Here is a 9,647-nt window from a genome sequence, read left to right on the forward strand (position 1 = left end):
AGAATAGTGTCACCTCCCTCCAAGAGTGTTCCAGACAGTGATTAAAATCTATACCATGGTGCATTGAAGCTGTTCTTGCCCAACACCCTATTAAGACACTGTTGGTGTTTCCTTAGTTTTGTCAGTTACATGTAGCAGAATGTAGAGAATTCACAATACTACTGCAGTCTGTCAGGTCATTACTCCAGTTTCATGTTCTCACTTCTTTGCTCATTTTTACTCAGAAGTGCAAAAAACATCCAGTGGTGTAAGGAATAACAGTCCTTGTCTTCCAAAGCAGACTGATTCAAGTAGGTCTACTACATCAACTGACTTTTGCAGTGGTGGAAAAAGTACCTAATTGTCAAGATATTTTCTATTAAGGTGACTCAAAAGTCACCCAGTAAAATACTACTTGAGTTTTAAATATACATAGGTATCAAAAGTAAAAGTATAAATCATTTCACATTCCTTATTAAGCAAACCAGACAGCACGATTTTCTAGTTTTATTTACGGATAGGCAGGGGTACACCAACATTTACAAACAAAGAATTTGTGTTTAGTGAGTATGCCAGGTATGTGTTTAGTGAGTATACCAGAGGCAGTAGGGATGACCAGGGATGTTCTCTTGATAAGTGTGTGAATTGGACCATTTTCCTGTCCTGCTAAGCATTCAAAATGTAAATAGTACTTTTGGGTGTCAGGGAAAATGTATGGAGTAGAAAGTATATTCTTTAGGAATTTAGTGAAATTGTCAAAAATATAAATAGTAAAGTACAGATACCCAAAAAAAACTACTTAAGTAGTACTTTCAAGTATTTTTACACCACTGGACTTTAGACAACTGAAAAGTGGGATAGTTCAAATTGTGGATTTTAAGTAAACCTGTTTATCAAAACATTTGTGCAAGTTACAATCTGAAGTTTCTGCGTGTGTGTATATGTACTTCGATATGAGAATATCAAAGACAACCAGCACATTGGATGCTTGATGATTACAAATGGTCCTGTTCAGTAAGTTCCCCTTGTGCCAGAACACTCTATTAGAAAGTATGTAACACATCAGAACTTGGGAATTGGCCAAAGGAGAGGAGTGTTCTTGACGTAGTTCTGGAATGCAGGGTCTGAGCCCCACTTCTTCGTGGCCTGCTTCTCCAGGATGGGAATGCCACTGACGTGACGCAGCAGGAACCAGACAAACAGAGGAGATAGCACACTAGCATACTGGGGACCCTTCATCACTGACGAGGCGGAGAGGAAGAGTCCAGACCACTGTAGTATCTCCCCGAGGTAGTTAGGGTGTCTGCTGTAGCCCCACAGCCCACTCTGGATGAACTTTCCCTGGAGAAAATGGGAAGGCTGAATTGAGGCTATTCTCTGGGTAAATAAATATTCTATAAATTAACATACAAATACAGAAAGTTTATTTTCAATGGTTTGAGAGTGGTTGTGTTTTCATCATATGACAGCATGTTGTAGTGAGAATACTTTGCGACTACCCCACTGTATACATGATCATTATAAAAAGTCAATGTCCCGAAAACAACGAAGCCCACCAAGCTGACTCACAGCATTATCTGGGTCTCCTTTGAATAACCACTTCTGCTGGTCAGCAATGGCCTCCGTGGCAAAGCCAAGGCCCCATATCCCCCAGCCCAGGTAGTCCCTCAGGCCCAATGGCTCATCTCGCTGTTCACTGTTCAGGATGAGAGTAGGTAGGAGGGTCATGAACACCCAAACAGCTGAAAGAAAGAGGAATAAATTATGTACTGAACCAATGGTAGATTAGTCCACAGAAATGGTCTATCCTACCAATCTATAAATAATACTTGAATACATGTCAAGATAATGCGCCTACTCTCAATTAGAAATTCACCTGGGTCCAAAATATAAAACATTTTCAAAAGAGTACTGTACTGTCAGTGTCCAATGGTAAACCTTATGTTTTCTCCCATTTGGGCAAAATGCACAATACCCTGATATCAGTGGCTATTCTAATCTGGTTTCATACATTTATGAAGAGCGAAACGACTGAGCAGTAAGTTAAAATTGATTGCTTGAGGATGAAAGAAAATAACTGCTGTGGTGGCTGAGTGAGAATAAGAAAAGCCGGCAACCATAATGATTCAAAGTACCTTGAACACTCCAGTACACAAAGAATGTCCCTGGGCTGTCTCTGACATTGTTAAACCTGCGATCCTGGCCGTCCTTCAAGATCCGCATGAAGAGGAATGTTCCAAGCCTGCAGAAGTTAGAACATAGGTATTAGTTTGACATTAACCCCGCCATTATTCATTAACTCAACTTTAATGAGTCCCATCCTTCGAGGGTTCTGCAACTGGGCCGGGCCAAACCTCAGCCTTGGATAAGACTACTAAACTGATACAACACTTTGTTGATTGAAAAGTAAATGATCAGAGAACACTAAAGCTCTGCAGGTGTTTATAGCTTTTTTGTTCTTCTCCATTGTTAGGATGGGAATTAATTGTTGGGCATAGCAGGTGACATTAGATTGGAGACCCTGCTGTCACCCTGTCAAGCTTACCTTACTCCCCATGCTGTCACCAATCCGGTCTGCACATTTTGCCTCAAATGACGAGTCCCTCCCCAATAGCGACTCAGGTGGGCGAGTAATATAAATGTGCCAGACCCTAAACAAATACAATCAAGGTTCATCAGCACAAGACATGTGTCCCTTTGGGCATGGTACATGGCTCTGCCCACTCCTATCATACAGAAGTTGCACAGTAAGGTGTGTTCAATGAATATTTTACCCAGGAGCCTACTGACAGAGTGACAATTGGCTCCAAAGTACAAGGGCAAAACTTTCCAAGAGCACAGACAGCTCAGAGGAGTGGCACAATCATTTTGTCAAGGAATGCCCATTCATCAGTGTCTACAGGTAAGTTGCAGTCTTTTACATAACTAACGGTGAAGTAAATTATGTTATTCTTGAATGGCACATAATGTCACAACAGTTTTTACTTTCCCATTGAACTTTGACAGATCATATAGATGTCGACAATATTATACTGTAACAATGAAAAACCCTACAACAATTGCCTCACTCAATCCTTCAAATGCAAGGGCCTACATAACTGCTGTTTTCATTTGGTTTACCATGCTATTGTTGGATGATCGACAAAAGACGGGCTACAATAAAACTGTACTGCTGTGGTTACTCGAACTACAACGTAGCAATGTGTGACAAACATCTCGCGATAGGCCGACACATTTAACACCAATCACGCGCTACAATGTGAACTTTTGTCTAAAATCATCCGGATGCGCTGTCGAAGCTAGTTAATAGATGGATATTGCAGCATTATCTGGACTTATTTTAACCTTTGAGTGGAGGCTTGTAAAATTGGTAGTCAGTTGGTCGTAATGTTGAACTAAGCTGATTTTCTGGAAAATACTTAAGCTTATCTGAATGAGGGAGGAGTCCTTGAGTTGTTTTACAACAAAGCTGTTTAGATAACAGTGGTTTTGTAACATTGATATTCATCAGATACAACATGCTATACTTAAATGAAAAACACAATGCCTGATTCCAATGCATACGTTTGGTTTGACCGAACGAATGTTTACATTTTATGACAAAACCATATACTCTGGGTGATTTATTCAACCATTTACAATATGAAATCATAGCGATTCACAAAACAAACTAAACGCTTCGGTGAGAATTGACATACCGGTAGGCTTAAATCAAGTGTTATTACCTGCTAAGTCATAGAACTTCTCGGTTTTGAGAGCTGCTGCTATGGCCCATCCAGCCCACTGGATTCCCAGGTCTGTAGCTGCACATTTCACTATCGTACTGCCCATTATCATGTCCAGTAAATTCTGAAACAACAACTGGTATTCCAACATCGGACCACCCCCACTTTCTTCAAATAACACTCCAGTATAAAGTTCACTTCTTCCATAACATTTTACTTCTTATTCTTGGGTGGGGTTTATCGGCGGTTGGCATCCAACGGTATGGTGCATTACCGCCACCTACTGTACTGTTGTGTGGGTGAGAGACAGGGAGAAACTAAATCCTACCTGCCATCACCGTTTCTCTTAAAAAAGATAACAACATATTTGAGACTATCTAACAGCGTTCTAATCAATGTACTGTTTAAACAAATGTTTTGTATCCCCTTCTCACATCATACTATATCTCAGCCTCTCTCTTTCCCTCTCATACTGCCCACACTGTATCAATACATACTCCACTGTCTCTATTTCCTGGCAATAATCACACTTTCCTGTTGGATGATTTCCTATCAGATTGGATGTCTTATTCAACTGGCTGTGTCCAACCCTTAATCTTGTAAAAATAGCTTCCTCTCTTCTGTCTCTTCTTGCTGTCCTCCCCAACTTTCCTTGTACTTGAAATGAATGCCTGCCCTCTCTATTCCACTGGTCCTGCCATCTCTGCACCATCACTGTACATATCAGGCTTTTTGCCTCTGCCTTGCTCATTGAAACCACAACATCAATATCCCTACTTCTAAGTGCTTGTTTAGCCAGTACATCAACTGCCTCGTTCCCCTCCACCCCCACATGGGCTGGGACCCAAGTACATCTTATCTGTATACCCATCGCTCTAATCCTGCCATGGGTTTGTAGTACCTCATAAAGGTCTTGTCTGCTACATGAGCTAAAGGACAGGAGACTCATCAACACTGCACATGAATCAGAGCAAATACTGTAACTACTCTGTCTGGCTTGATGTCCTCCACCCACTGCAAGGCCAACAGTATGGCCGTCAGCTCCACCGTATATACAGCCAGATGATCTGTAATACGTTCGCCTGCGTATTACCCACCCACCCAAAGCTTGTGTTCCGTCTTCGCTCATGTTCCTAGCATGCCTGTAAAATCCCTTTCGGAGGATGAGACACCCCATGGCCCTGTAGGTTGACACAATAATTAATTGCCAGCTGCTGTCTCCTAATCTGCAATGGCATATCCCCCCATCTCCACCTGTAGTGCAGCCACTTGGGACGTCTGAAACGCCCCACTACATATTCTGAGTCCTTGCCTCTGTATGACATCTAGACTTTCCAATGAGGTCCAAGCTGCCGAACCATACGCTTTACTGCTATAGTCTATTATAGATCAGATTAATGCAACATACATGGTCCTCGATGAGGAACGGCCAGCCCCCCACTCCTTCCCTGTCAGACAGAGCATCACATTTAACACCTTCTTACACTTTCCCACCACTCTCTCAATGTGTTCTGCCCAGGTCAGCCTAGTGTCAAAGTACACCCAAAGGAACCTGAAGGACCCCACCCTCTCCAAGTTTCTCCCATATAACCTCAAGCGTACCTCATCTCCCACCTTTCTCCTGGTAAAGAACACTGAGTTTTCTCTACAGAGAACCTGAATCCCCACAATAATGCCCACCGCTCTACCTCATCAATTGCTTCCTGTACCTTCCTGACTATGTAATTCCATAATAGTATGTAGGAGTGGCTTGACTTGTAAATATATGATAGGCCCGCTAAGAAGACGGATTTGTAGTCATAAAACTGCCTTATATAGCTACACTTTAGTGTAACGGATGTGAAATGGCTAGCTAGTTAGCGGGTACGCGCTACTAGCGTTTCAATCAGTTATGTCACTTGCTCTGAAACCTAGAAGTAGTGTTGCACCTTGCTCTGCAAGGGCCGCGGCCTTTGTGGAGCGATGGGTAACGACGCCTCGTGGGTGACTGTTGTTGATGTGTGCAGAAGGTCCCTGGTTCGCGCCCGTGTCGGGGCGAGGGGACGGTTTAAAGTTATACTGTTACATTAGCATGCCGCCAACTTTTTATATATACATATATCTGATAGGTATTGTCGTCAACAAATGCTGCGTTCAAAACAACTGGGAACTCGGAAATCTCCGACTTCTGTGTGTTCAAAACAACTGGGAACTCTAAAAAAAAACGCGCTCCTACTAGAAAAAAATATGTTTTAACGGTGATCCAGTTAGGAATTCGAACTCGGGAACACGGGCCTCTTTCTAGAGCTTCAGCCTAACGATCACTGGCGTCATGATTTGACTTCGTATTTTTCCCGAGTTCCAAGTTGTTAAACCATGCAGATTTGCATTATTCAGAATATCTAGAGATATTCCACAACCAAAATGAATAAAAATGCCAAAATTGGGCATCCCTGTCATGTACTTCTGTTAGTGAATCTTTTGGATGTATTAAGGTTTAGTAACACAGAACTATTTATATAAGTGTATATCTTCCCTCTACTTGTAAAGAGATCAACAATACCTTTCTTGACTTCATCTGGAAAAAAAAGTCTCACAAACTAACAAGTCAGTCCTCTCTAATAAAAGAGCTGAAGGAGGTCTGGAAGTGTTGGGTTTTGTTGACATAAATAACACTTTCAAGAGCAACTGGTTGAAAAGATGTTTGAGCAATACTGATTCAATATGGTATTTCATTCCAAATAATGTGTTTCATAAGTTGGGAGGTCTTCAATTTTTACTGAAATGTAATTATATTCCTGAAAGATAACTAAAGGTGTGTTTAGAATTATTTTTGTTGTATTAATGCTATTTAATCTCTCCTCAGCCTAATATTATTCTGTTTGTCCTGTGGGTACCTTTGCCACTGTTCCACCCCTTGTGTATTGCGCTGTCATGGTGTATTTGTGTCACTAAATTGGCTAGGTTTCACCAACAAGCTTTAATGGCCTGGAAAATATGTTTCCTGCACAAATTTTCCACACATAAAGCTCTTTTGTGGAATAATTCAGACATAACTGTAAGGAATAAGTCATTATTCTACCCCAGCTGGCATGAGAGGAATATTGACTTTGTTCTTGATGTTTTTGACAACAGGGGTAATATTCTTGCATATTAATAATTTATAACATTGAATGACTTTCCAATACCTTTCAGAGAGCTTATTTCTGTGATCAAAGCCATTCCCAGTGGTCTAACTACACTAATGAAAACTCATCTTAGCTTTGGTGATGATCACAAAGCTTATCCAGAACTCAGTTTGGAAGGCATGGGCTTACTTGAGAAATATTGTTGTAATAAATATATAAGACAAATTCTCCATTCACGAAACCAATTTACGCCTAGAGGAATATCTTTCTGGAACATGCTTATTCCTGTCACTGTCTGGAAAAAAAGCTTGGAGAAAAAGCTTGGTTAAGGTCTTACAAATATTGTATACCAAACAAATGTAAGGAAGAGCACTTACATAAGGTATATCCATGTATTTCTATGTTGTCCAAATTTGTGGCTATTGATGATATCTGCGTTTTCTGTGAAAAAGAGGGTGAGAATCTGACTCGTTCTTTGAATGTAAATTTGTGTCAGAGTTTTGAGAAAACCTTGCAAAATACTTATTTACCATTATGAACACTACCCATGTTTTTGACATGAAGGATATAATATGTTACTATTGCAATGATAACAAGACCATTGAAATGATTGTGCATTTTTTAAATTCTTGTTGCCAAATACTTTATACACAAACAAATATTCCAGAATTCTGTACCAAAATTACACATATTTTTGATTGAATTGAATTATCTTGTTAAGTCATTTGTTAAACAGCTACACTTTCAAACAAAGTCAACAACGCAGCCACTGCTAGCTAGCCTATTTCACCAGCCAGCAGTACTATATCATTTTAGTCAATAAGATTTTTTGCAACGTAAGCTTAACTTTCTGAATCCAATCGACGACTCATTGCGAGCTCACAGAACAGGGCTCCGGGCAGCCGAGCGGAAATGGAGGAAAACTCGCCTCCCTGCGGACCTGGCATCCTTTCACTCCCTCCTCTCTACATTCTCCTCTTCGTCTCTGCTGCTAAAGCCAATTTCTACCACTCTAAATTCCAAGCATCTGCCTCTAACCCTAGGAAGCTCTTTGCCACCTTCTCCTCCCTCCTGAATCCTCCTCCCCCCTCCCCCCTCTCCCTCTCTGCTGATGACTCGTCAACCATTTTGAAAAGAAGGTCGACGACATCCGATCCTCGTTTGCTAAGTCAAACGACACCGCTGGTTTCTCTCACACTGCCCTACCCTGTGCTTTGACCCTTTTCTCCCCTCTCTCTCCAGATGAAATCTCGCGTCTTGTGACGGCCGGCCGCCCAACAACCTGCCCGCTTGACCCTATCCCCTCCTCTCTTCTCCAGACCATTCCGGAGACCTTCTCCCTTACCTCACCGCGCTCATCACTCATCCTTGACCGCTGGCTACGTCCCTTCCGTCTTCAAGAGAGCGAGAGTTGCACCCCTTCTGAAAAAACCTACACTCGATCCCTCCGATGTCAACAACTACAGACACGTATCCCTTCTTTCTTCTCTCCAAAACTCTTGAACGTGCCGTCCTTGGCCAGCTCTCCTGCTATCTCTCTCAGAATGACCTTCTTGATCCAAATCAGTCAGGTTTCAAGACAGTCATCAACTGAGACTGCTCTTCTCTGTGTCACGGAGGCGCTCCGCACTGCTAAAGCTAACTCTCTCTCCTCTGCTCTCATCCTTCTAGACCTATCGGCTGCCTTTGATACTGTGAACCATCAGATCCTCCTCTCCACCCTCTCCGAGCTGGGCATCTCCGACGCGGCCCAAGCTTGGATTGCGTCCTACCTGACAGGTCGCTCCTACCAGGTGGCGTGGCGAGAATCTGTCTCCGCACCACGTGCTCTCACCACTGGTGTCCCCCAGGGCTCTGTTCTAGGCCCTCTCCTATTCTCGCATTACACCAAGTCACTTGGCTCTGTCATATCCCACATGGTCTCTCCTATCATTGCTATGCAGACGACACACAATTAATCTTCTCCTTTCCCCCTCTGATAACCAGGTGGTGAATCGCATCTCTGCATGTCTGGCAGACAATCAGTGTGGATGACGGATCACCACCTCAAGCTGAACCTCGGCAAGACGGAGCTGCTCTTCCTCCCGGGGAAGGACTGCCCGTTCCATGATCTCGCCATCACGGTTGACAACTCCATTGTGTCCTCCTCCCAGAGTGCTAAGAACCTTGGCGTGATCCTGGACAACACCCTGTCGTTCTCAACTAACATCAAGGCGGTGACCCGTTCCTGTAGGTTCATGCTCTACAACATTCGCAGAGTACGACCCTGCCTCACGCAGGAAGCGGCGCAGGTCCTAATCCAGGCACTTGTCATCTCCCGTCTGGATTACTGCAACTCGCTGTTGGCTGGGCTCCCTGCCTGTGCCATTAAACCCCTACAACTCATCTAGAACGCCGCAGCCCGTCTGGTGTTCAACTTTCCCAAGTTCTCTCACGTCACCCCGCTCCTCCGCTCTCTCCACTGGCTTCCAGTTGAAGCTCGCATCCGTTACAAGACCATGGTGCTTGCCTACGGAGCTGTGAGGGGAACGGCACCTCCGTACCTTCAGGCTCTGATCAGGCCCACACCCAAACAAGGCACTGCGTTCATCCACCTCTGGCCTGCTTGCCTCCCTACCTCTGAGGAAGTACAGTTCCCGCTCAGCCCAGTCAAAACATTCGCTGCTCTGGCGGAATGGTGGAACAAACTCCCTCACGACGCCAGGTCAGCGGAGTCAATCACCACCTTCCGGAGACACCTGAAACCCCACTCTTTAAGGAATACCTAGGATAGGATAAAGTAATCCTTCTACCCCCCCCCCCCTTAAAAGAGTTAGATGCACTATTGTAAAGTGCG

General features: G+C 43.4%; 2 protein-coding genes across 5 annotated transcripts in view; one reads left to right on the forward strand and one right to left on the reverse strand.

Annotated features, from left to right (window-relative positions):
* Positions 1 to 472: 472 nt before the first annotated feature.
* si:ch211-210c8.6 (uncharacterized) lies at positions 473 to 3,942 on the reverse strand. The gene is made up of 5 exons (XM_024005374.2): positions 3,705 to 3,942; positions 2,525 to 2,630; positions 2,115 to 2,221; positions 1,549 to 1,721; positions 473 to 1,320 (listed from the first exon to the last, which is right to left on the reverse strand). Exons 1-5 carry the CDS (start codon positions 3,853 to 3,855, stop codon positions 1,042 to 1,044), a joined length of 816 nt encoding a protein of 271 aa, XP_023861142.1. The 5' UTR covers positions 3,856 to 3,942; the 3' UTR covers positions 473 to 1,041.
* Positions 2,750 to 9,647, forward strand: part of bin2a (bridging integrator 2a) — a 16,297-nt gene continuing 9,399 nt past the window's right edge. For 2 of the 4 annotated variants that reach the window (XM_024005372.2, XM_024005371.2), the window contains exon 1: positions 2,800 to 2,881. The gene's annotated coding sequence lies outside the window, so the exon portion shown is untranslated. Of the gene's footprint in view, positions 2,882 to 9,647 lie in introns of all 4 variants that reach the window. The other 2 variants (XM_024005369.2, XM_070447965.1) reach the window with 2 other exon arrangements.

This window comes from Salvelinus sp. IW2-2015, linkage group LG17 (genome assembly GCF_002910315.2).
Source record: "Salvelinus sp. IW2-2015 linkage group LG17, ASM291031v2, whole genome shotgun sequence".
In the NCBI taxonomy this organism is placed as follows: domain Eukaryota; kingdom Metazoa; phylum Chordata; class Actinopteri; order Salmoniformes; family Salmonidae; genus Salvelinus; species Salvelinus sp. IW2-2015.